At 52.2% G+C, this 26,302-nt stretch overlaps 2 protein-coding genes across 2 annotated transcripts in view; both read left to right on the plus strand.

The window, feature by feature from the left end:
* Cep112 (centrosomal protein 112) overlaps positions 1-10,679 on the plus strand; it is a 507,666-nt gene extending 496,987 nt beyond the window's left edge. Inside the window, exon 28 of the transcript XR_004113083.1 lies at positions 10,585-10,679. The gene's annotated coding sequence lies outside the window, so the exon portion shown is untranslated. The remainder of the gene's footprint in view (positions 1-10,584) is intronic.
* The window catches only part of Axin2 (axin 2), a 30,815-nt gene continuing 12,304 nt past the window's right edge, over positions 7,792-26,302 (plus strand). The window contains exons 1-3 of the mRNA XM_031350533.1: positions 7,792-8,004; positions 10,585-11,527; positions 19,205-19,345. Coding sequence (XP_031206393.1) covers positions 10,713-11,527; positions 19,205-19,345 — 956 coding nt within the window. The 5' untranslated portion in view covers positions 7,792-8,004; positions 10,585-10,712. The remainder of the gene's footprint in view (positions 8,005-10,584; positions 11,528-19,204; positions 19,346-26,302) is intronic.

The raw sequence follows: 26,302 nt of genomic DNA on the forward strand, positions 1-26,302 counted from the left end.
GGCGTGGCTTAGCAAGATAAGGGCAGTGATGAACTAAGACCATGAAAGATGCTAGAGTTATAACTTCTGGAGACCCTGGGCGGCTTCGTGCAGTTCAAGGGACTCTCTGGAGAAGAAGCCCAGGGACAGAGACCCCAGTGAGAGGATGTCTTCAGCTAAGGGAGAGGGAACAGTGGAGAGAGCTATTGTCCCATAGATTCCATGGCTTCACAAGTAGAATTTCTTTTCTTTTTTTCCTTTTTTAAAAGACTGCCTCACTGTCTGGGACTGCTATGTAGACAGGCTGGCTTTGAACTCACAGAGATGCCCCTGCCTCTGCTTCCTGAGGCCTGTACCACCATGCTCAGCCACATACACACATGTTTAACCAGCTTGGAAGTGGTTTGCTTGTGAGAGACTGTAATGGGCTGACCAGACCAAGAGAGGAAAGGCAGGGTAGATCCACTGAAAAGAGCTTTTCAAAGCCTTCTACTATCTGAGTGCATTAAACCCAGTCAGATGAGGGGTGGGGGGTACAGCGCCATAGCTGGCAGGTTAGATAAAAAAGCAGAACATTGGTGATCGATGTAGAGACAATTCTGCTACGTGGAACAACATGTAGAAAGTTCTGGATTAGGCTGGAATTCTGTAGAGCAGTCTGCCCTTCCATGACGAATCCGTCAGTACCTCATGGAACGCCGCCAGCCAGTGTACTACAGAATATCGAGAAACAATGAAGAGCTGGAAAGTGGCACACGCCTTTAACATCCTCACTGGAGGAGCAGAGGCAGGCGGATCTCTCTGAGCTCAAGATGAACCTAGTTTACAGAGTGAGTTCCAGGACAGTCCAAGTCTACACACAGAAACCCTCTCTCGGGTCAAAGAAAGAAAGAAACAACAACAACAATGACAAATTCAAGCTCATCTTATTTTTACTCTTCAGAAGTTGTTTAAAGTTAGCCAATGGGGCCAGGCATGGCGGTGCCCACTTTTAACCTCAGCATTTGGGAGGCAGAGGCAGGCAGATCTCTGAGTTCCAGGACAGCCAAGGCTACACAGAGAAACCCTGTCTTAGGGAGAAAAAAAAATAGCAAACAGGGACTAGAGAGGGGGTTCAGGTCCCTTGGAATTGAAGTTAAAGCAGTTCTAAGTCACCAGGCAGTGGTGGCACATGCCTTTAATCCCAGCAATTGGGAGGCAGAGGCAGGCAGATTTCTGAGTTTGAGGCCAGCCTGGTCTACAGAGTGAGTTCCAGGACAGCCAGGGCTACACAGAGAAACCTTGTCTCAAAAAACAAAACAAAACAAAAAAGCAGTTGTAAGGTTTTTTTAGTTATTTGTATTTTTTTAAAGATTTCTTATTCTATCTAAGTACACTGTAGCTGTCTTCAGACACACCAGAAGAGGGCATCAGATTTCATTACAGATGGTTGTGAGCCACCATGTGGTTGCTGGGACCTTCAGAAGAGCAGTCATTGCTCTTAACCAATGAGTCATCCCTCCAGCCCCCAAGTTGTAAGTCTTTTGCAAGAGCAGCATCGGCTCTAAACTCTGAGCCATCTCTCCAGCCCTCTTCCTCATTGATTTGGATATTGTTGACATCTCCCGCTTACAAGTTCAGGCCAACCTTAAAAAGCCAAACTCTAAAACCGTGAACAGGAAGCTGCTGAAAACACTCAGCGGTTTGTAGACTTATAATGTCTTAGCTAATGCATAGCATAGCCTCTCCTGCTCAACGCAATTAGCATCTGGAAGTTTTAAAATATTACCTCTTGGGGCTGGAGAGATGGCTCACTGGTTAAGAGCACTGACTGCTCTTCCCAAGGTTCTGAGTTCAAATCCCAGCAACCACGTTAGCTCACAACCAAATGGGATCCGATGCCCTCTTTTTGTGTGTCTGAAGACAGCCACAGTGTACTCAAATTCATAAAATAAATCTTTTAAAAAGATTGCCTCAAGGTTTTCAATCTAAAGTATCAATGATAAATAAGCTTCTCTAACTTTCTCAGAGGAACCTCCCTTCCCCTTTGTAGCTTCAGAGTCTTCAGCATCCATATTGCTTCCTCTGCAAGGAGATGAGAGAGGCAGGAAGTTGGGTCCAAGTTTTACTCCTTCTTCCTCTGAGGCTGGTGAGAGTCTCCCCTCTCTTAGGTGGGTCACGCCCATGGCACTGCCCACGGAAATAACTGCTTCCATGAAAGACTGAGAGCTATCCAGGGCAGGCTGAGGGACCTGAGCTCCCAGGGTAAGGGGCTAAGTGAATTGCACGTTGGAGAGGTTTCAGGCTGATGGTCTTTCAGGAAAACACCCCGACCTCTGTCTTGAGCCTGCTGTGGAAGCCCTGCAGTGAGCAGACTCCCCCCAAGTCTCCCACCCACGGTCTGGGAGGAACAGTGCTGGGCATCAAGACTTCCAAGAAACTAACATATCTGTGGTGTGGACATGATGATTCTTTTAGTTAGGTTTTCCATTGCTGTAAAGAGGCACCATGACCAAGACAGGGTTTCTCTGTGTAGCCCCGGCTGTCCTGGAACTCACTCTGTAGACCAGGCTGGCCTTGAACTCAGAAATCTGCCTGCCTCTGCCTCCCAAGTGCTGGGATTAAAGGCGTGTGCCACCACTGCCTGGCCAAGACAACTCTTATAATGACAACATTTCATTGGGGCTGGCTTACAGGTTCAGAGGTTCAGTCCATTATCATCAAGGCAGGAACATGGCAACATCCAGGCAGGCATGGGGCTGGAGGAGTGGAGAGTTCTACATCTTCATCCAAAGGCAGACGGGAGAAGACTGACTTCCGGGCAGCTAGGATGAGGGTCTGAAAGGCCACGCCCACAGTGATACACTTCTTCTAACAAGGCCACACCTATTCCAACAAGGTCACACCTCCAAATAGTGGCATTCCCTGGGCCAAGCATATTCAAACCACCACAGTGATCCTGGGCAAGTCTCTTACCTTCTGTTTGAGTAATTGGCCTCACTTTTTTAAGTGGAGGGTTAGATTAGATAATGTAAAGTAACCTGAGCTGGGAAAGTGTTACTTTATGGTGTGTGGGTGTGTGCGTGTATATTGTTACTTTATGGTGTGTGGGGATGTGCTTGCATATCCAGTATGCATGACAGAGTCCAGAGGTTAGCAGTCGGGCACCTTCCTCAGTTGCTCCTCACGTCTTTTGAGGCAGGGTCTGTCTCAGTGAAGCTGGAGATCGCCCACTAGGCTAGAGTTGACTGGCCAGAAAGTTAGTTAAGTGTACTGCCATTCTTTTGTTCTTTTACATTTATACATTGTGTGTGTGTGTGTGTGTGTGTGTGTGTGTGTGTGTGTGAGAGAGAGAGAGAGAGAGAGAGAGAGAGAGAGAGAGAGAAAGAGAGAGAGAAGGCACGTATGTGGAAAGGGTCTTGCGCAGGATCTGAATGGATCCTGTCCATAGAAGTCAGGTTGTCTCCGGGCGGTGGTTGTGCACGCCTTTAATCCCAGAATTTGGGAGCCAGAGGCAGGCAGATTTCTGAGTTCGAGGCCAGCCTGGTCTACAGAGTGAGTTCCAGAACAGCCAGGGCGACACAGAGAAACCCTGTCTCGAAAAACCAAAAAAACAAAAAACAAAAACAAAAACAAAAAAGAAGTCAGGTTGTCAGACTTGGGACAGCTGCCTGTACTCGCTGAGCTTGGTTCCCATCCACACAGGCTTTTTAATGGACCCCCATCTTCGTGTGACAAGCATGTTACTAACTAGACCATCTCCTCAGCCATGCCGCTGCTTTTCTTAGCACTGGCTAGGCTAGGGAAGCCCTTGAAAGATGGAGGAAAGGCAAAGCTCCTATATTAGACTTACTTTTCCATCTGTCTCTGTGGAATGCTGTCTATCCCAGCAGGGAGGGAATGGCAGGAGAGGCACCGGGTGGCTTGCTGGTCACACTACATCTACAGTCAGGAAGTAGAAGCTGATGGCTGCTAGTACTCTGGGAAGAAAGGGGGCTCTTCCTTGATCCACTCTGGGATTCCTGTTCTTAGAAAGGTGCCACTCATACTCAGGGTGGGTCTTTCCTTCTTAGGGAACCCTCACAGACTCACCCAAAGGTGTGTGTCCAAACCCAGTTAAGATTGTGAACATTAACCCTCACTGTCTCCTGCGGCTTGTCTTCTACAAGTCCTCCTGTGGTCAGATTCCGGGGTCATTATTGACTCCTGACTGGATAATATCTTTGCTCAGAGGTTGGGCAATGTTGGAGTTTAAATAAGAAATGTTCCCAAGTGTTTTTGAACACTGGTGCCCCAGCTAGTCCCCCATTTGGGGTGGCTATGGAACCTTTAAGAGAAGGTCTTGGATCTTAGCTCTCTCTACTTCCTGGCCATCCAGTACACACTCCCACCACCATATTCAGCGACTTGCTAGCCATGATAACCTGAAGCCCTCCAAAACTGTGAGCAGAGATAAGTCTTCTATCTCTCAAGTTGCTTTTGTCATGAGCTATGCTGCAGAGACACAAAGAACACCAATATTTCCGAACCAGGAGTGTTCTGCTGAGCGAATAGGGTAACTGCAAAAATAACCATTATGGGGTTGGAGAGATGGCCCGGTGTTAAGGGTTGGCTGCTCTTGTAGAGGACTGGAGTTCAATTCCCAGCACTCACATGGTAGCTACAACCATCTGCAACTCCAGTTCCAGAGGGATCTGATGCCTTCTTCAGACCTCCACTGGTACCAGAAATGCATGAGGGCACACGACCCTCATGGTTAAAGTTAGAGGAAAATCTTAAAAATTGAGAAAAAAAAAAGTTTTGAATACATGCTATCTGCCAACCTTGTGCATGTAGTATGTGCTTATTGCTTGCATTCGGTACAACCTTCCCATGGAACACCATCTGCCTCTAGGTGCATAAATAAATGGTATCCAGGGTGGTCAGGTAAGCTGCGACTGTTAGCCATGCCTTGCTCTTCTCCCTCTCAACAAAAGGAACATTGTGTAAGGTGGCACTTCTCCCGAGGAGGAAAAGTCAGAGTTCCTGAATCTCAGAGCAATATCCTGGGTCTCAGCAACTCTAGTCCCAGCTGGCCTGACTTCCCCTGCACAATGGTTTTTGTGAAAGCTGACAAGGGTCAGAGATCTGGCCGGATGCCTCCCATGGAGCGAGCCTTTAGCCTTGTTTTCTGGTATTCTAGGATTTCAGCCCTGGACAGAATTCCAGAAAAGGACCCCTCTCTGCTTTATTAAACTTGCCTACGCTTAAGCCAAGTGGACTGTCTATCCTCTGTACGGTTCTACTTTAAAGGGGGGGAGGCAGTGAGTGAGCATGTGCAGAAATCCATCCCCTTGCTTTCCAGTTTCCAGGCAACCATGCAGGATTACAACAAGTCACATGATAATGCTGCTGCCAGGGAGAAGAGGAAAATGGCAAGCTGCTATCTTGAGAAAGGGGCTGGGAATGATCGAAGGCCTTTGGATGCTCCTCTAATAATATTAGCAACAAGTGAGTCAAAGGCCAGGTACCAGCGAGGGCTTCCAGCCTCCCAGGGCTTACCCGGCCTCTCTGGGCTCAATGCAAAATGTTCCTGTGTATGTGAGGTTGGGTGAGATGCTAGACACAGGGAGTTGTTGGCCTGAGGCGACCCTCACACCTGCTCTGGAAGGCCAGCTCCCAGAGCGGTTGTTATGGAGAGGATTCCAACCACAAGGGACTCCCTGGACTACACTTCCGCTGCCCCAGCCCCTGGATAAAGAAGGAGCAGCAGAGCTGCAGGTTTAAAGGCAGCCTGTGGTGACTGTGGGTGGCTGAGGGGCAGTGGGGACAACTTGGAGGGAGGAAAACCACCCATGAAGGCCCAGGTTCCACTTCCTTTCTAAAAGCCTCCTCATCTCTGAACCTTGTTTATTTTGATTTGGGATGGTTTGATGATTCTATGTCTCCCTCCCTCCACCCCTAGAGAGAGGGAGAGGGAGAGGGAGAAAGAGAGAGACAGCACCAAGAATGGGGTAGGAAGTGGCATATATGTGTACATCCCTGGGTTTTTGCATTGTAGTTGCTTCTAGGGCAGTTTATGCCTCTCTCTACATTTCTGCTTCAGTAACACCACCTCTGTGGCCCAAGGACCTCCGGGAAACAGTTTTTCTGGGGTTGATTGAGGATTGAGGAGGTGGGCGGGTATGCCTTTGGTCCAGGCTTCCACATACCATCTCAGAGCTGGAAGGTAGAGAGAACTCAGAGACACCCAGTTTCCTCACACCTGTCTCAAGATACAGATGCATCATGGGAACACACTCCCTGGGAAGGACCACATTTCACAGCCAGGACTGCTAGTTTTAGAGGGGATCAGCTCCTGGTTGCAAGGCAACCCAGGTACATTGAACATGGACACAGAACAGAAGGATGTGACCTTCTGGACCTCCTTTCTAGGCTATGGAGTGTGAAGCCTGAGGTGTGAGCGTTTTCTGGCCCTTTGTTGCAGCCCGGGTTCTTTCTTCAGTAGAACACGGGGGATACTTTCCCCCCTTTGGGCAGTCGTGTTTCTTACCTGTTTCAGAGTCTCCAAAGTGGAATGTTTGCCCTCCATTCAGAAGGCCAGGTTCCCACTTCTTCGTCGTTCCTCTCTTTGGATTACTTTGCTGTAGGCTTTGCTGTTGCTATTTTGTAGTTGCTGTTCTATTATTGCTTTTTCTTTGAGAGAGACTGAGCCTTCGGTAGGCCAGGCTGGCTTCAATTTTACTATGTTGGTCTTGGAATTCTCATTCTATTGATTGGCTCTACCTCAGGGATTGGGGTGGGGGGTGGCAGCCATGTGTCACTAACTCTGGCTTATGTGGTGCAGGGGGTCAGGGCGGAACTGAGCATTGGTGATGTAAGAACTCTATTAGCCTACATACTCACTTCCATTTTCCCCCACAAGAATGACAAGTTTATCAGCTCATCCATGGGGGGGAGGCGACTGCTGTACAAGAACAGATGAATGAATAAATGTTCTGGGCTTATGGCATATTTTTAAAGGCCTGTGCCTTATAAATATTTTGGGGAGAAGGTGGAAAGGAATTCAAAGGTGACAGTGGGGTGAATTTTTATACTTTAACACCGTGTGTGTGTGTGTGTGTGTGTGTGTGTGTGTGTGTGTGAGGCATTCCACGGCAGTTTAATAAGTAACATATGGGATGATGGCAGCCCTTTGGGAGAGCGTGGTGGGCACGAATTTGTTGGGGAAAGAGGTCCATGTGTGTGCAAGCAAGGTTCTGACTGACATGCAAAGTTGCAATATTGGGGAACTGAGGGGTGCCCCCTGACTCCACTGTGGAGACAAATCCATACTCCCAGCTTCACCCAAACACAACTGCAAATTGTCCACAAATGCACGCGCGCGCCCACACACACACACACACACACACACACACACACACGCCATGCCTTCCCAGTCCCAGTCAGAGTACGCCCTAAGAATTGGCCAGCGGATCCCAGGGCTATAGCTCCTACCAGAAGGCCCTCCAAGTCTAAATTCCCAGGGAAATTTGAAAAAAGGTAGGAGCGTGCTTGATGGCGGGGTGGAAGGGGGGCGGCGGGTGCTTTATTGCAGTTCTTGCGATGGCCAGAGAGAAGCTGGCACTCTAGAGCTGGAGAGTCCAAGGTAGGCAGAGGGAGGAGGCCGGAGAACTTGAAGCACGAAATCAGAACTCCGGCGGAGAACACTCCCGGGGCCGCCAGCAGCCGGCGGGGGGCGGACGAGGGCCAAGGAAGGGTTAACGCGGGAGCCGAGTGTGCGACGGGGGCCGGGCCGGGGCGGGGCCGAGCGGGCGCGCGCTGTCCCTTTAAGGCGGGCGGCGCGGGCCGGCCGAGCGCCGCTGTGATTGGCGCGGCGGGATCACTGGCTCCCTGAGCCCGGCCCGGGGGAGTCGGCTGGAGCCGGCTGCGCTTTGATAAGGTCCTGGCAACTCAGTAACGGCCCGAGAACCGGGAAATAAAAATAAGCCGCCGATCGCGATGGATTTCGGGGCCACCCGGAGGCCGAGACGTCCGCCTCCCCAAAGGAGAGCTCTGCTGTAAAAGGTGGGGTCGGAGGCTCGGTCCCGCCGCAGCCGCTTCCAAGAAAGCTCCGTGCGGCCGGGGGGGCGGTTGGCAGCGGGGCGCGGGGGCGCGGGGCCGCGGGAGGGGGCGGCCGGGAGCAGGCCGGGGTAGTAGAGGGGTGCGGATTGCACGGCCCCCAAAAGGGGCGCTGGAGCGCGCTGGGCTGGCCCGGGTGCGGCTCGCATACCTCCCTTCCAGGACCGTGCGCTCGGCTCGCGCCTTTGAAGTGCACAGTTAAATCCACAGCGCAGTTTTTGTTGGAAGCGCCCGGAGGACATTTGGTGCGCCTAGTGACTGCTGGAAACAGGACCTGGGTTGAAAGCCGGCCGGGCGGGGGCCGGGGGCGGCCGCGGCGGGGGCGGAGGCCCACTCGGATCTTTTGCATAAAAGGGGCAGCGGGGCACACGATACCCCCCCTCCCCACCTCACCCCCGGCGCAGAGCTCGCTCTCGCCTCGGGATCCTTGTTTTCCGCGCACCCCCTCCTCCGCCTCCGCGAGACTCATGTTCCCCACGCCCGGGCGGGCCCGGGGGGGGCCCGGGGCAGCCTCTGCGAGTCCAGCGGGGGACCCGGGCAGGGGCCCTGCCCGCGGCGCCTGCGAGGTCTCCGGGAGGAGTGCGCCAGAGGATCAATGGTGAGTGCCGAGGCCGCGGCGGTCCGGCGGCCGGCGCGCTTTGATGTGCGGGGCGGCGCTTTGAAGTTGGCAGGCCGGCTATTTCGGGGCGCGCTCCGGGCCCGCGCGGAGGGGAAGCGGCGGGCTCGGCGCCCAGCGCTCCGGGGGGTTTGGCCGGGCGGCCCTGCGCGCCGTGAGCTGGAGTCCCCTCCCCTGCGCGGGGTCCGGGGTGGCGGGGGGACGGTCTGGGAGACTTCTCCAAGTGGCGTCGGGGGCGGAGGCGGAGACGGGCAGCTCGCCCTCGGGGGTCGAGTCGCCGTGGGTGTGGATGAGTTGGGGTGTGCGTGTGCACGCGAGTGCTTTTGGAAGGTGGGATGAAAGGGTGGCGGCGCCCCCCGCTTGCCCTCCCCTCCCCTCCCCCGCCCCCTCCCACTAGTCTCCCCCTCCCATCCGCGGGTCTGCGCTTAGGTGCCGGCAGCGCTAGCGGAGGCTCAGTCTTAGGGTAGAACCGGCCAGAGCTCAGGGCGCTCGCGTCCCCCCGTTCCTCCTCGCCGCCCCTTTTTGCGGAGAGGCCGAGACTCCGCGCGTCGCCATTTCTGGACTAGGCGGTTGCTTTTCGTGCCTTTTTCTGCGGGAACCTCTGCGAGGCTTGACACCAGGGAGTTACCCCCATCCGGGCTCCGGGGTCTCCGGCCTCGCTCCTGGTGGACGGCGTACCGGGACTCTGGAGGCGTCCGTTTGCTGTTGGGCCGGGGAGGGAACGGGACAGGAGGGGCTCAGAGGAGATGAGAGCCTGGCGGCCTTCATCTTCCAGGTAACGGCGCCTCGCCACCTTCTCTGCGCCCGGGTGCGCTGCATTGCCCGACCCCACCACTTCTGGTTTGTGCTCAGCCTGACGGCCTGAGCTCCGGGACTGGGGCGGGGTGCATCCACCCAGACCCGGGGTCTCGGGCAGCTGGCCCAGCGTTCCTCCCTGTCCCCCCCACCCCAAGCCCGCCCCTCCTTAGTTTGATCCTTCCCTGGCTAGGGAGAGCAGCTTGTTTATTGGTTAGATAAGACTTCTTTTCTTTTGGAGAAGGACTGGCTTGGGATCAGTGTAGTTTGGGATTCTTGGCACAGGCAGTAGTAGCGTGAGAAGCCTTCTGATCCGGTTTTGTTGGGTTCGTGGCTCTAGGAGCTGGATTGGGGAGCTGGGGGCGGCGGGTCTCGAGGTTTCTCTTCTCTCTTTAAAAGTTTGAAGATCAAAGCCTTTTTACTTAGTGAACTGGTTTCTGCTTTAGGGAAGCGAGGAAGACAAGACTGAGCCACGTTTTTGGTGGAGACTCTTGAGTATAGGCAGCATCATCTGGGGTCGGGGATGGGGGGGTGCATGCCGAATCCACGAGTCGCTGACCCCCTTCCCGCCGATGCTGGGCGGGCTTTTTTTTTTTTTTTCCAGGCGGGGATCTTCTGTAAGAAGTGGGACGAGGGAGTGCAGAAGGAGGGGTGGGTGGGGGGAATGGGAACCAGATGCCGGGGAAGGGCACTTTGAGAACTCAAGTTATCTGTGCAGGGCAGAGTGGGGAAGTTTACAGAAATTGGTTTCACCTGCACGCAGCCGGGCGGCTGGCTTGCGTGTTCTGGTTGTCGTGGGAGGAGGTACCCCGAGTGTCCCCGGGCCCCGCGAATGTGGGGAAGGTTGTGTCTTACACCTCCCGTTTCTGCCTCACCTTCCTCCTCCCACCTCCCCATCCCCCCGCGGAAAAAGTGTGTGAGGAGCTCAGATTTCGCCTTTGAAAAAGCTGCGTCGGATACTTGAGATGAGCACCTCGCGGATAGCTGGGTTGCTTGATTTGAATTTGAGGAGTTGAAAAGCCTGTTTACTTTCTTGCTTTGATGTTGGGTAGATCTGGTTTTGATTAGATCAATACCCTTTTCTCTCTCCCCCCTCCCCCTCCTTTTCTTTCCAGAGAGGAGGCTCACATGAGCCCCTGCTGACTTAAGAGAGACCAAGCCGATTGCTGTGAGGAACTGGAAGAAGAAAAAGGAGGAGGAAAAAGCAAAACAACCCAAACTCAGTGAGCCGCTCTCCCTCACCATGAGTAGCGCCGTGTTAGTGACTCTCCTCCCAGACCCCAGCAGCAGCTTCCGCGAGGATGCTCCGCGGCCCCCAGTTCCGGGAGAAGAAGGGGAGACCCCACCGTGTCAGCCTAGTGTGGGCAAGCTCCAGTCCACCAAACTTATGCCTGTCTCCTCTAACGCTAGGCGGAATGAAGATGGACTGGGGGAGCCCGAGGGGCGGGCCTCCCCCGATTCCCCTTTGACCAGGTGGACCAAGTCTTTGCACTCCTTGTTGGGTGACCAGGATGGTGCATACCTCTTCCGGACTTTCCTGGAGAGGGAGAAATGTGTGGATACCCTGGACTTCTGGTTTGCCTGTAATGGGTTCAGGCAGATGAACTTGAAGGATACCAAAACTTTGCGAGTGGCCAAAGCAATCTATAAGAGGTACATTGAGAACAACAGCGTTGTCTCCAAGCAGCTGAAACCCGCCACCAAGACCTACATACGAGATGGCATCAAGAAGCAACAGATCGGCTCGGTCATGTTTGACCAGGCGCAGACCGAGATCCAGGCGGTGATGGAGGAAAATGCCTACCAGGTGTTCTTGACTTCTGACATATACCTGGAATATGTGAGGAGTGGGGGAGAAAACACAGCTCACATGAGTAACGGGGGACTGGGGAGCCTAAAGGTTTTATGTGGCTACCTCCCCACCTTGAATGAAGAGGAGGAGTGGACATGTGCCGACCTCAAGTGCAAACTCTCACCCACCGTGGTTGGCTTGTCCAGCAAAACTCTCCGGGCCACAGCGAGTGTGAGATCCACGGAAACGGCTGAAAATGGATTCAGGTGAGGCTCTGGCTGGGCTGGAGTGGGGATGGGGTGTTGTCGAGTCGTAATTAGCTTTGCAGATGTCTTCTGTTAGGGTGGGTAGGTGGTGGATGGCTAGGCTGGGGAAGCTGCAAAAGGTTGACTGAGAGCTAGGGCTTCTGGCTAGGAGCCCTTTGATCTTATGTTTTGCTGTTTGTGTGTGAGTGGGGGGGGGCGTTGCAATGTTCGCACAGCTGAGTACCTGCAGCCTTCCAATGCTAACTTCAAACGGTGGCAAGCAGTATTTATTAATGTGGTTACTTATTATCCTGGGCTGTGGGGAGGGAGAGAGGAAAAGAGAAAGAGAGAAGAGGAATACAGCAGCTTTTGATGCCTCTGAGTCACTAGACCTACTGAGTGCCAGTTTGGGAAGGGTCATTTCACCGCTAATCATCAAAGTAGAATTACTCTGGCTTGGGGGGAGGGGCAGCTGGGTTGTGGTGTGCTCTGGGGAGGGATGAGTGGAGTCTTTTGGACTTTTATGTTAAGAGCCAGCGAGCGGCTTAGCAACTGAGTTTGCAGTTCCCTTTGTAGAATTAGGTATTTCCCAGGGAAGGAGGCCTCTGACTAACTTGGGGAAGGCCCTGCAACTTCCTCATATGAAGGAGCCTTCACTTTGGAATCTGCTGGGCTATTAATCCAGCTTTCAAATGCTTTTGAAACCCCAGGGTCAGACTTCAGTTGATGGTTTGTTGCTTAGTGCCGATTGAGAAGTGGGGGTGGGGGTCGGGACTGGGCCCTCCAGACCACTTTCTCTTTTTAAAGCTTCTGAGACAAACAGTCCATTATAGATTGGCCAAGGCTCAAGATTCTTGGCCTTTGCAGGCAACTTCAGACCTGTTAGAATGCGTTTCTCTGTCCCTTTGCTTCTCCAGAGATCCCCAAAGAGAATACACCTATTAATTTTAGTCTGTTGCTTGTGACATGCAGGGCGGGAGGTGGGGGTGACACTGTATTGCTAACTGCATGGCTTCATTCTTCTGTCCCTGTGCCTTTCTCCATGTCAGGGACTCAGGATGTGATGTGTCTCTGGAGATCTTGCCGGCTTTTTGGGGCGTGGTCTCCAGGGTCCCGCAGCAGCTGGAGGGGGTATGCCCCTGACTGCTGATCTGGAGCCTCCCGGGTTTCTACTGTTGGGTCCTGCCTGATGTAGGCATGATCTCCAGTTTTGACTGCTGCTGGCAAGTCGGGGACGGGCTTGCTCTTCAGTCACCAGAGGGCGCTCTTGCAGCTTTGGGAGTGAACTTAACCAATTTTCAGACATCTGGTGTACACCTAAATGGAAATGGCTTGGTTTTGTTTTTTTTTGTTTTGTTTTGTTTTGTTTTTGTTTTTTGTTTTTTGAAGGCGAGCATAGGATCGCAGACGGGAGTGGTTAGTGGCCCTGAGCTTGCAGAGCTGGGCCATTTGCTTGAGGCTGTTGGAGCTGCTGTAGCTGGGTGCACACAGGCACCTGCATCTCTTGTCCCACTCCATCGCAAAGACGTGTAGGGAAACTTTGCTGTTGGCCTCCTTACCCTCCAGCCTGGCACCCAGTGATGAGACTCCTTAAGGCCTGTGGCAAGGCTGCTTTGCCAGCAGCCTTCTGACAGGGGCCTTCTGCGTCTTCAGGGTCAGGACCCAGAGGGTCACCTTTGTAAATAGCTCAGTGCAGTTGGTTTCTCTCCAGGCAGGACTCTACTCAGACTTCTCCTTGTGGGTGGGCAGCCCAGAGGAGGCTTTGGCTTGCCTCTTCCCAGGGGCTACATTAGCACGTAACCAATGTTAAGTCTGCAAAGCACTGGCGATCTATGGAGGCCACTGATGAATGGAGGACCGCCCTTGAGGGACCCCGCTAGCTTCCACACTAGATCAAGTGTGTGATCTCCCACTGTTACGGTGGAATGAAGCATTTACCTGGACACGCCCAGATGGCCCTTACTTCTTTGTAACACGCAAGCTCTCCTCCTAGTACAGTGTCTCTGAAAGACGGGTTCCAGCCCGTGCCATAGCATTGCTTGGTTTGAAACTTTCTCATCAACTTCACGTTCCCATCTGTAAGGTAGGTGGGCACTGTCTCCCATGTGTGTCCTAAGGTTGTTCTTAGCATCAAAATAATAAACATGAAAGGCTTTTGTAAGGGGAAACGTTTTGAAAAGATATTAAGTGTCATAATTAGTATAATTAACGATAATAATTGGGTCTCCGAAAAGGGCGGCAAGGTTAGCACATAGCTGTTTTAAATGGTTTTAGCCCATTCTTCATCATAATATTTTGGAGCCCCACCCCATCCCCCAGTTTTCTCTACATTTTGAAGTTTTTTTTTTTTTTTTTTTTTTTCCGAGACAGGGTTTTTCTGTGTATCCCTGGCTGTCCTGGAACTCACTCTGTAGACCAGGCTGGCTTCGAACTCAGAAATCCACCTGCCTCTGCCTCCCAAGTGCTTACATTTTGAAGTTTCAGCATATTCTTGGAACCCAGGGACCAGCCCCCCTCTTAGAGTTGAGTCCCCCACCACTCCCCATCTGCTCACAGCTCATTCATCCCACTGGCTGGAGCCAGGCTAAGAGTTACCTCAGTGAATGAAGCATTTCGAACCTGCTGAGGGGCGGGCCGCAAGTCATCTTGGCCACTGGGTGCCCAAGGCACCGGCTAGCCTTCCAAGCTCTGTGTTTATGTGGGCACTCAAAGGAGCCTAAGATTTTAACGACTTGTTTGTACCCTTACCGATTTGGTGTCGGGTTTAATATAAATAGTTGGGACGGAAGAGCAGAAATTACCCTTGGAGGGAAGGGCGCTGGTTTGTGCGAGGTTGAGTGGGATGGCCCGGGCTCTTGATGGCCTCTATAAATAACTGAGGGCATAAGTGACCTGGTGGTGGGAGCGTGTGTCCTAACCCCTCATGCAAACAACCCCCTCCCCCCATGTTGAGGTGTGTTAGAGGCATGTGGAGCCAGGGCTGTTAGCTAAGGCGCTAGGCCCACACTAATTTAAGAGGGAGGATACAGAGTTGAGCTTACAGAGAGTTCCCTGTGTGCACCCCTTTCTGTCCCAGCCCTGGGCAGGGTTCATCTGCCTCCCCTTGGGCCTTCTGCTCTGGCCTGGCTTAAAAATCCCAGGGGCCCAGCAGATTGTCCTGTGCAGGCTGCAGGGGCTTCCTGTTCTCTGAAAGAACTCTGCTGATGAGGCCCGTTTTTTTTTTTTTGTTTTTTTTGTTTTTTTTTTTTTGAGGAGCCATTGGAATCAAGCTTGGCTTCAATTATCAAATAAAATGATGCCACAGGAAAGCTATGCCGAGAGCAGTGGTCAGTAATTAGAGGACGAAACGCCAAGGAACGTAGCTGGCTAGGATACACTTGTCAAGCCTTGCCTGGTTACAGAAGACACTGACCCCTCACTGTCCACCCGGCCCTCCATCCTGCCTCCCAGAATGTTAGTTGAAGAGGGTATTGACCTGACGGGTAAAATGTCAGAGGCTCTCATGGAAAGCCCTAAGCTCAGCCTCAGAAATGGGTCGTCTTGTTCTCTAGGGAGAGGGTCCTCAGAAGGAGCCCCACTGGGTTCTATTGGCTCTCCATGGCTGGGGAGGAGCAGACATGGGTGGGATCAGCATTTTTTCAAGAGGCCAAGCATACATACACACTTCCCTTCCCTCAGGAGCCATGAGGTCCTGCTAACTTGTTGGCTCAATGGCGGAGTGGCCAGTGGGTGCACGGCCCACACAGTGTGTACCCCAAGCCTCAGAGCTCTCTGCACGTTTGGGAGTACGACCCTTCTGGAATCATCAAAGCCTCTGGGTACACTTGAGGTGGCATGCTCCAGTCTTCCACCCCCTTTTTAAGTAATCACGAGAAGACAGCTCTAATCCATTTTCTTAAAATTACGTGGCACTTTGGAGAAAGTTTGAAGCGCTTACAAGCTGAGTGTCTGCTGTGTATCTCCCCACCACCCTGCCCCTTTCTCTGCCTGTCTTGTTTTGGTTGTAGGAAAATCCAAGCACTTTATTGCAGTCAACTGAGTTAAGAGCAGTGTATTCCATTTTTTAATGACTGATCACACAGTAGCCCTCTATTTTGGAAGTGGAGGGAGACAAGTTTATTTTGGGAGACATGTGTGAAAGGGGTGTGCTCTCGCACGCATGCGTGTATGTGCATGGGCACACACACACACACACACCCTCAGGGTTTGTCTTGGGCATCTTTTTTGTTGCGATGGTGAGGAAGGAATTTCTATTGAGTCATTTTCTCCTCGCAGAGGCTGGAGTGTAAGTCTCAGATCTGAGACGTTGCTGATGTGTTAATACCACCAAGATAGCAAGTCGGAGGGGAGGGAAGGGTTTGAAGGCTATTTAAGGCCGCTTTTGCTGTTTTGATCTTGCGCCATGCCTCTTGAAAACCTTTTCAGCAACCCATTTGATGGATGTAGGTCTTTGAAGGAGGCCCAGCCAAGTCTGGAGCTCCTGCCACGGGGCCACCCCCTGCATTTGGTGTTGGGGATACATGTGTGAAGATAGGTTGTACCCCCACAGAGCACACAGTCTGGGGCTCGGGACACACTTTCAGTTGTGAGACATGCTAAATACTACAGCTTTGAAAGGAGGAGAGTCTGGGCTGGCGAGATGGCTCAGTGGTAAGAGCACTGACTGCTCTTCCAAAGGTCCCGAGTTCAAATCCCAGCAACCACATGGTGGCTCACGACCACCTGTAATGGAATCTGATGCCCTCTTCTGGTGTGCCAGAAGATGGTTACAGTGTATTTATTTATAATAATAAATAAATCTTTTTAAAAAAAAAAGAAGAAGAAGAAGAAGAAGAAGAAGAAAAAGAAGAAGAAAGGAGGAGAGGTTTGGGGACACAACATTTCTCCATTTTGGAGGTACTCACCCCCTTTCAATGTTCTTGCCTTTAGAAGTTGCAAGGCATTGTGTCTGAACTATTCATTTTTTTCAGCCCCTAGGGGAACTGTGTCCTGTCCCCACTACCTAGGCCAGTGCCAGCTCTAGGCCACTGACTTCTGCACCGTATCATGAGTGTGCAGACTGAATGTACCACTGGATTCGCAAGGAGGGGACCCTGTAGTTGTTACTGTGACAGGTCCATCCCAGCAGGGGACTCCAGGCTGCTTTAAATAAAGACTTGGCCTGTCTCTCTCCTCTCTCATCCCATGTGGTACCTGTTGCTTCCTGTTCAGCCTCTAGAGGCAATAGTGAGCAAGGGTTCACCATCTTTCTGTGAGTCCCTCCCAGCCAGGAGCCTACCTCTACTGGTCACCCCCTCAGTCGTCTCTGTCCCCTGTGCTCTCCGTCCTTGCTATCTTGATTGCCTGGAAACTCCAGAGTGAGGACATGCTGGTGAGGAGTAAGCAGGGATAATCTTAGCAGCTTTAAATCCTCATTAAAAACTATTAGGAGGCGACGAGCCTCCCTGCCCTTAGCAGTGGGGCAGCCCCAGTGGCCATGGGGCAGGGTAGAGCCACGTGTCAAAAGTGCACAGACCGTTCACATGTGGTACCCCTGGTTTGCAATTTCTGAGCCACATATCTAGACTGGTACAGTGGGACAGAGACATGGCCTCAGTTAATGTCCAGCTGCTCTCAGTGGGTCTCTCATCGGTCAGTCTTGATACTTGGCTCTGTCAGGCCCCTCATAGGATGGCTGTACAGATTCCAGATGATGGGCAGCAGCTGTCATGTGACTATGGTGTAGCCCTGTTCTGAGTGCCAGGGGAGCACACAAGGAGGTCCCCCCACCTCAGGTCACTTGGTTCTTATGAGCATTTCAGAGCCGAGGACACTGGGTGAGAGACTCAGGGATCCAGGTAGAGCAGAAACTCTTCCAGTGGGGCTTCATTCCCACATTCTTTTCTAGTTCCCCAACCCCCTTGAGCTCACCAGAATGGGCAGCAGTTCACTCCCGGGCTTAAGCTTACACTTGCACTCCCTTCCAGTCCAGCCATGTGGCCCTCTTCGGCCCCATGCGCTCTAGAACTACTGTCCATGACAGTACTGTTCCCCCAGACTCCCTCCCCCCTCTGTCCTGTTAGGCTAGATTCTGGCCTTACCAAAACAGCCTGCTTGGCCCTTGTGCCAGTCTTAACTAGCATATCTAGTTTTAGCCTAGCTGGCTAGAGCCCACCACTCTCTTCTTAGTCTGGAGAGGATGCTGCAGTCTCTCCTGCATAGCGTATTCTGAGTGTCCTGGGTCATCTCAAATTCCTGTTTGTCTGACACAATGCACCTGGTTCCCTCCATCACAGGGGCCATTTCCAGCTAGCTTTGCCAGGAACCCCTCCATCATACCCTGCTTCGGGTTCTGAATTCTAGAACTTTCTAAATCATCTTGTGATTGGCAGAGAGAGACCGAGCGAAAGCACAGCCCATTCGTGCCCACCAGTCCCCGCTCTGCAGAGTGGCACCACTAAGGGTCTTATCTGGAAAATGGGCACTGTACCTCGTGCCTTCTGCCTGAGAGAATGCTTGCGATCTGATAAGACCTTCAACAGCACCCAGATAGCCCCCTATGACAACCCCTTGCATTATGGTGACGTGTCCCAGCCAGAACCTGGGTGCCAGGAGACCAAAGCCCAGCATAGTGCAAGGACATGAACTTGGTGAGCAAGAGCAGATGGCTGACCATGACCTTTCCTAGGTCCCTCTCCTCTGCCAGCCAGCCCCACAGCTATCTTTATGGAGCAGCTGTTGTGAGCTGATGGAGTGTGCCTCCTTTTGGAGCTTTTTCCTCTCTGGTTCATGTCTGTAGCCAGCTGAGCCCCCGGGAGGACCATGCCAGGGGCTGGGGAAATGAAGCCTCCCTTCAGGCTGACTGACCCCTGGAAGGGATCCTTCCTGCAGCCCGCTGACCCGTCTCTCCTCCCCCTAACAGAAGTCCTTAGCCAGTGACACAAGTGGAATGTGGCCCAGCAGGAGACAGGCACACTGGTTGTTCTGGGAGGAGATCAAGAGAGGAAAATGGGGACCCACAGGCCACTAAGACAAAGGGGCTGGAGACCCCTGGAGGAGGGGGCTGGGTGCCTTTGACACAGCTGCTCATTTCAGTCCTGGCGCCTTAGCCAGCCCTGAGGGAAGGAAGGCCACGGTGTCGGGGGTGGGGGGTTGGGGGGGGAGGGCACAGTACCATGGCTGCCACAGGATGCCTAAGCATCCGTGCCATCCCTCTGGCTGACTGCAGGCCTGAGTCAAAGGGGGAACCTCACCCAGGCCTCTAGGCTTGAGCATCTCTGCATGAGGCTGGCAGATCTCAGACATGGGAGGTAGGGTGCCTCAGATGTTCCTGGCTCAGATGCAGTGACCAGGAGGAGAAAGAGCTGTCTCCTGGCTCCTTTCAGCTTACCCCAGTCTCCAGGCCTACCACAGTCAGCTCCTGCCCCACTATGTGTGTGAGTATTTAGGAGTTGGTAGCATTCCCTGGCAGCCTCTGCAGCATGGCTCTGGAGGACCCCTCATCTCTCGGGTTGGGGAACCCAGCCCACCTCCTCTCCAAGGGGAGTCGGGCTAACAGCCTTCTTTCTGTGGCTATCTGCCCAGGCTTGTAGCTGGGCTGGACAGCACGTTGGCGTAGGCCAGATGTGGGATCCTGCACTGCCTCATTCTGGGGTCACCTGATGGCCTGGGTTACTAGTGGGGATCAGTGACCACCGTCCTCTTGTACTTTCCCCATAGGTCCTTCAAGAGAAGCGACCCGGTTAATCCTTATCACGTAGGTTCCGGCTATGTCTTTGCACCCGCCACCAGCGCCAACGACAGCGAGTTATCCAGCGACGCGCTGACCGACGATTCTATGTCCATGACGGACAGTAGCGTGTAAGTATCTGGTGTCCCTTCCACATGGGGCTGGGGGTGTGATGCCCTGGGGAGCCGGGGAGGGGCGTCATCCATTCTCACCCAGCTCTGTAGAGCCCGTCTGTCTCTGGGTGGCCATCGGTTCCCTGGGCAGGATGGTACTGGGCAGGATGCTGGTAAAGAGTAGCGTGGTGCATGGTGGTCTGGGTGGGTTCAGCGAGAGCCTTGAAGGGACGGCTGGGGTGGTGTCCTCACAGAAGGAAATCAGAGTGTATAGTGGAAGGCTAAGATGAGTGTCTGGATTTAAGTGTATTTCCTGGTTGTGCTTATGGGAGAATCACTCAGCTGCTCCTGGGACCAAGCACGCCCGCTGCCAACCCAGTAGACAGAACAGAGGGCATTATTCCAAGGGTTTTGTTTTGTTTTGGCCTTTTGAGAGACGGTCATTAAAGGCAGGGGACAGAAAGTCAGACCTCTCCAACTGGCCAGCACACCCACTCTGCCTACATGTGTGTGTGTTTCAGTGAGCTCCACTCAGGTCTCTGTTGATGAGGTCCCAAGTCTGTACCAGAGGCTGGGGCCCGAGGAAGGGCCCTCCTTCATAGGACTGTCTGATCTCAGACCCTTGGCCGACAGATGGCTTTGATAGATATTTTTAAAGCAATCCAGGCCATTGAAGTGGTCCGATGAGGTCAGTAGACTGTCAGGCAAGGTCATGCTTTGAGGTTGTGGGTCATTTGAAGTGAAGTCAGATCTGTGGCTAGACAGCATCAGTTTTCCGTGAGTCTCATAGTGGAGTCTGGGGTGTAGTAGTGGTCTGGATGTCCTCTCTCTGGCCACCCTTTGGTGTTTGATTCAGGAAGGCCAGAGTAGAGTTTGGTATGGCCAAAACTCCCCAAAGGCTTTCCTCACCCAATTGAGAATCAGCATTTCAGAAAGCCTTTGAAGGCTTTCTTCCAGCAAGTGTTTTTTTTAGATCAGGATTTCTCCTGCTGATCGAATGACCTTGAAAGACAGACAGCCCATTAAGCTTGTGCTGCTAAGTTCTGGGACACTTTTCTTAGACTTTGCTCATTTTAGCTTCTTAAAACTGAACTGTCTATTCTCTGCGTGTTTGAAACTATCTGGCTTCTGTTGGCTGGTGTCCTGTAGCCTGGCTGGCTGCACAGGACCAGTTGGAAAGTGGGGCAAGTTAGTTTGGGGCTCTTGACCCTAATGTTTTAGCCCCCGTCAGCTTTGATTGCATTATTTCAGTTTTTTTCTGTCAGTGAAGTGACAGATATTCTTTAGGGGGAAAAGTTGAAGTTATTTATTTAAAAGAACTTATTCTCTTTTGTGTGTGCATTGGTGTTTCTCCTGCATGTGTGTGGGGTCCCCTGAGACTGGAGTTACAGACAGTTGTGAGAGGCCATGTGGGTGCTGGGAATTGAACCCAGGTCCTCTGGAAGAGCATCCGGCGTTCTTAACTGCTGAGCCATCTCTTCAGCCTCAGTTGAAGTTTAAAGAAAGAATGTCATTTTGGCATTAGTGAGAGTAAGGTGCACATCATTTATCCACCAGGAATGAAAGGTTTCAGAGAACTGGTCATAATTTTCGTAATTGGCTGAGCTCTCTAACTGTCCACACAGGGTAGGGGGAATCCTTATTTATTTACCTTATGTATATGGGTGTTTTGCTTGAATACATGTATGTATGTATGTATGTATGTACGCATGTATGTGTGCATACTATATGTGTGTCTGGTGCTCACAGGTGTCTGAAGAGGGTACCAGATCCCCAGGAACAGGTGTTAGGGATGGTTGTGAACCACTCTGGGTGCTGAGAACCTAACCCAGGTCCTCTGTAAGAGCAACAAATATTCTTAAGCGCTGAGCCACCTCTCCAGTATCCCCCACCTCACTACCTCCAAAGAACTCCCAAAGACTCACATTATTCTTTAGCAGAATAATTTTGTTTAGTTGATTGTTTTGTTTTGTTTTGTTTTGTTGAGACCAGATCTCACTATGTAACCCTTGCTGACCTGGAACTCACTGTGTAGACCAGGCTGGCTTTGAATTCGAAGCATTCTGCCTCCCAAGTGCTGAGATTAGAGGCATACATATGCTACCATACCTGGCCCTAGTTTGCTTCTTGATGGTCCAACAAGTTACTATCAAGGTGCGGTTTTGTAGGTCTCCGGCTGTGAGGTTTGTGGGGCCTGGGTCTCTGTGTCTGCTGCTCCCATTCTCTTTCTCTGCTGTCCTGTTTGCCTCTCATGGCTCGGCCTCCTTCAAGACTCAGTAGTTACAGAGTGTGTGGGAGCTTCAGTGCTGCCTGTAAAATAAGAGCAAGCTAGGGCTGAATGAAGGCATTGAGTGAATCTCCAAAGTCCAGTGAGTGCCCTTTAAGGGAGACCGTGGGGCTTCTGTTTAGATTTCTTAGAGACTATTTTTGGCTTGCTTCCTGGTCCTTGGCTGAGTTTCAGCCCCTCATCACTGAGGTGTTATTCTGGGTTCATGATGAGATAACTTGGGTGTGGTCCCATGCTTGTTTCTATTTGACCTCACAGGACCCAGTCAGCAAGGTAGGCAGTGACCGCTGCCGACAGCCGCAAGCAAGCAGGAAGTAGCATCGGGAGTCCCTAGCCATGGCAGAGGCAGAACTCAGACCCAGGCTGGATATGGCGCCTGCCCCATCGCGCCTTCCATGGTCAACCATGATCACCATGAGACGTTAGTGAAACCAGTTGTCTTTGAGGCCTTTAAACCTCTTTCTGTTTTTCTTCTTGTTGATCACTGATCATAATGCTTTGCTTTCTCAGTTGGGGAAGACCGGAGCCCCTCCCCCCACCCTGCCCCCTGCCCCGTCCCTGAGTCTTCCTCATTTCTTCTTCTAATCCTTTCCCAGTGTAAAAAGGCCTCTCACATAGCCCAGGCTGGTCTTGAATTCATGGTGGAGCCAGAGATGTCCATGAATATCTGAGATCCATCTGCCCCCATCTCCTAAGTGCCTGGCATTCTAGTTAGGTGCCAGAGTTCATGCCCAGGGACTTGACTTCCTGCGATGCTGGGCAGGAATCCTAAACCCAGCCCTCAACCTCGTTTAACCGTGGATGGACTTAACTATGGGGCAACTACTTCGAGGCCTACAAGAGTTGCCAGGCACAGACAGACTCTAGGGAGCATGGGGCCAAAAAGGGCCAGTTGAAGAAAGGGGACAACAACTTGTCGCTTGGCAGCTTTTCTTTTCAGGCCCCTGGTGGCCTGTTCACTGACCTTGTAACAGGATGTCATGTCATGGCAGGCAGATATTGAGTAGACCAGAAAGTCAGGAAAGGGGATTGTGAGTCGTAGAGTTTGCAGGCCTGGGGTATCAGCCCAGAGCATTCCAGACAAGCTGGCATTCCATCGGATTCCTCTTCACTTGTGCATCCCTCTTAGACTGACTAAGAGGGCAATTGGGTTCCTCCAAGGGCTTCTGGGAATTTTCTGGAGCCACCTTTAGGGGTGTGGTGAAGGGTCTTCACGAACAAGAGCCCATTTATGGGACTCACTTGTGCTTCAAGGCTCCTGTGGGTATCCGGCAGGAATAGGGTGGTCCTCCCACCCCTCTCCCCCAGGGTGATCCCCAGTCTCCTGCTAAACAGACTTAGCTTTGGGGGTGGTGTGAAGTATTTCTGGATCTACCCTGTATTGGGCGGTCACCCGGGATTCCCAGGGCTGGGATTAGACCCCCGCTCCCCCCCCCCCGCCCCTTCAGATCTCTGCCAATTGTGGGCCTGTGCAGATGAGAGTGCCAAGTGAGAAATAAAGTGTGTGTGCTTGGGGGGGTGGTGGTGGATGAGAAGTGAAGCTGAATGCTTTCAGTGCATTGTTCATCTAGGGAGGCTTAGAAGGGATAAGAGGGTAGCAGGCCCCTTTGAAATGTGCTTGAACAAGTGAATGGGAGCTCCCCATCAAGCATGACAAGAGGCCTGGCTGCTTCTCCTTCTCACAATGGCCTGCGTGGGCTGCTGGGGGCCGAGGGGCTGGGGCTGCCCTGCTGCGGGTTGGGAGGGGACAGGGATGAGGGGGTGTGTGTATGTGGGGAGGGGGTCAGAGGCAGCTTTCAATAGACTCCAGAAGGTTGGAGTTCATTAGACACAAGTCTAGGGAAGCAATCATCTCATTTGCGACAGAACCAATTAAGTCCCTGGGCCTTTGCAAGAGGCCTGGGTAGGAGATGGGCGGGGCTGGCCAGGTCTCTGTTCTTACTGGGACCTGCACGCCTTAGCCTGGATATGCGGAGCAGACGGGCCACCTCTCAGAGCCCAATGTTGTGCCCACTTCTCTTTTGCCACTAAGTAAAAAATCCCTCTTAAAGATGGCTGGGGAGAGCCAGGGGTAGGGGGGGCGGATTCAAGTCTCCATTTTAGGTCCCCGAGAAGGCTGTTTTATGAGCTTGTTACTCTGAAACCTGCATTCTCAGAAGAAACGGCTCTAATTTCTAGCCCCCTCCTTTGAAAGTTAACTGCCAGACTCCCAGCAAAATCCTAAACCTGGGAGGGTTAGGAGCAAGAGGTGCATGGGGCCCAGGCCAGGGCGAAAAGGGTACGTACGGAGTACCAGGTTTAGGATGGAGGAGTCTGGAGCAGCTGCCCTTTGCTGCCCAAGTTCAAGGACCCCCAGACAAGGGTACCAGGCTGCTCCGTCCCTGTCATCAGGACTGGCTGCATCTGACTGCAGCTTGCTTCTGGTCTGTGTGTCCCCTACATAAACACAAGATGACTTTTCTTCATTCCAGAGTGGGTGGTGGTGGTTATTGTATTTACTATTTTTATTTCCTCATATCTTTCGTGGCGGGGGGCACGGTTTGGTCTGACACTGAGGAGTGTGTCCTAGTGAACTTCAAATATTACCTTATCTTACAGACCAGGCTTTTGATATTGGCTGTGGTCAGAGGCTGCTTCAGAGTGGCTGCCAAATGTGGGCGCACGCGTGTGCTTATGCCTGCTATTTCAAAGCCACCGGAAGAAGTGACATTCAGGTTAGGTCAGGCACAGTGGAGTCAAAGGGCTGAGCTAATTGGCTCGGCTTAAATGGCAGCTAAGTGGAGCCTACACTTCAAAATCCGTGGGCCCCAGAAACAGCTGGGCCCGGCAGCAGGCTCATTAGCTAAAATGTTTGTAATTAAAGGAGACTGTAGAGGGACCAGAACTCTGGTGCTCTTCAGCCCAGGGTTATGAGCAGCCAGGACACTGGTCATAAACTTCTGGAGCCTGAACAGAAGAAAGGAGAGGCCCCTTTTGGAATGAGGGGCTGTTTTGGAAGAAGATTCCTGGCTAGGGGGAATTAAAGACATATTTCTAGGAAGGCGCCTCTAAGCCTCTGGCTTTTCCAAGCTAAAATTACCCCTTTGGGTTCTGGGTACATGTTGCCTTTCTGTGGCTGGGTCCTTCACCTGCACCGGATGCTGTGAGCGTGTACTTAGGGAATCACTTACTCCTCCTGCCTTTGCTCTGGCTGTCACCTGCCCCCACCTCTAATCCCTATATACACACTCTTTTTTTTTTTCTACCTTATATGGAGAAAGCATACAAGATAGAAAAGCCTTGCCATTGATTTATATCTGAGAGGAGAGGAAGATGCATAAGGAAGGATTGCTGGGCAGATGAAGGGTGGAGTTGAGGCGTGACTGGGGAGACTCTCGTCAGATTCTTAACTATTGCGTATACATGTGTGTGGGTGCATGTGCCACAGTGCATGTGTAGAGGTCAGGGTTCAACCTTCTCCCCCACCCCCCCACCCGACCTTTATATGACTACCTATCTCACTGGTAGGACTCTCGAACCTTGATGTAACTTGTTCTGAGGTAGGGGTGTATGCGTAGCCACCTCCCACCGTGAAGACCCCAGAGGAAGAGCTGGTCATGAGAGAGGTATGGTCGTTCATGCAGACCTGGGACAGGGACATGAGAGCCCTGTGGGTGACCCCTCCACCTGGCAGTCCCTCAGCCAGTAGAAGAAGATGTCCCATTTGTCCTTTCATAGTGTCACGTGGCTTCTTGGGGCTTAGGAGAGGGAAGCCATGTTCAGACCCTCGGGGTACTGAGGCACTGAAGGCAGGCTGCTGAGTTAGGGGCATCAGTGCTAGAGGTCAGCGGGGGCTTGCTTGGCTTTGGAGCCTGAGGTCCCATTTCTGGTCACTTATAAAATGCGGTTCCTGTGAGAACAAAATCTGATGGCGTGTCAGGTGTTTACAGTAGCACCTGAATTTGACCCACGGGAGCTAGAAGCTCCAGGCTGTAGTCGGCTGCGATTTATTTGCTGGTGGAAAGAATGCCAGGTCGCTGCTGGAGTCTAGACAGTTGTTCCAAGGTGAGTGAGTGGGGTCTTCAGAAAACTAGCTTTAGATGAAACATGGCGCCGGATTTGAAACCCATATAACCCTCTTCACCTTCAGGGGCCTTGTCAAGTGAAACCCTTGGCCAGATACTTAGAGGTTTCTGTCAGCTTCTACCTCCTCTGGGGCAGGACACACAACTTGAATTCCTGCCCCTGATTTTAAACTTTCCTTTCCCCACCCCCCAGCATCCTGTGATGCAGTTAACCATCCTGCGTTCTTTCAAGGTTGTGGTTAGTCATACTGTTGACCTAGCAGGGTCTTCATCATCCTCTCAGGGACCCTGTTCTGTGGCCCAGGCCAGCCACCTTCCAGAAAACAGTTAAGGTTCTGAAACATACAGATGAGAAAGCACAGGTCAGCCATTCCTCCTGGCCAGTGTTTAGACACTTGATTGGCACCTTCTGCAGATGAGATGAGGGCTCTTTCCTTCCTGTGATGAATAAAACACTAGAGGAAAGAGAAGCAATCAGATTTTAGTAATTATTTAGTATTTAATTTTAGTATCATAGCCTCAGGGTACAGAAGCTTGTGACCCCTGGGGTCTCTGGAGGGGACATCAGTGGGAAACATCACACCTTGGTCCATGTGCTCCTATGTCTGAAACACTTTTTTTTTT

The sequence above is a fragment of the Mastomys coucha genome, unplaced genomic scaffold, assembly GCF_008632895.1.
Source record: "Mastomys coucha isolate ucsf_1 unplaced genomic scaffold, UCSF_Mcou_1 pScaffold5, whole genome shotgun sequence".
Lineage (NCBI taxonomy): Eukaryota > Metazoa > Chordata > Mammalia > Rodentia > Muridae > Mastomys > Mastomys coucha.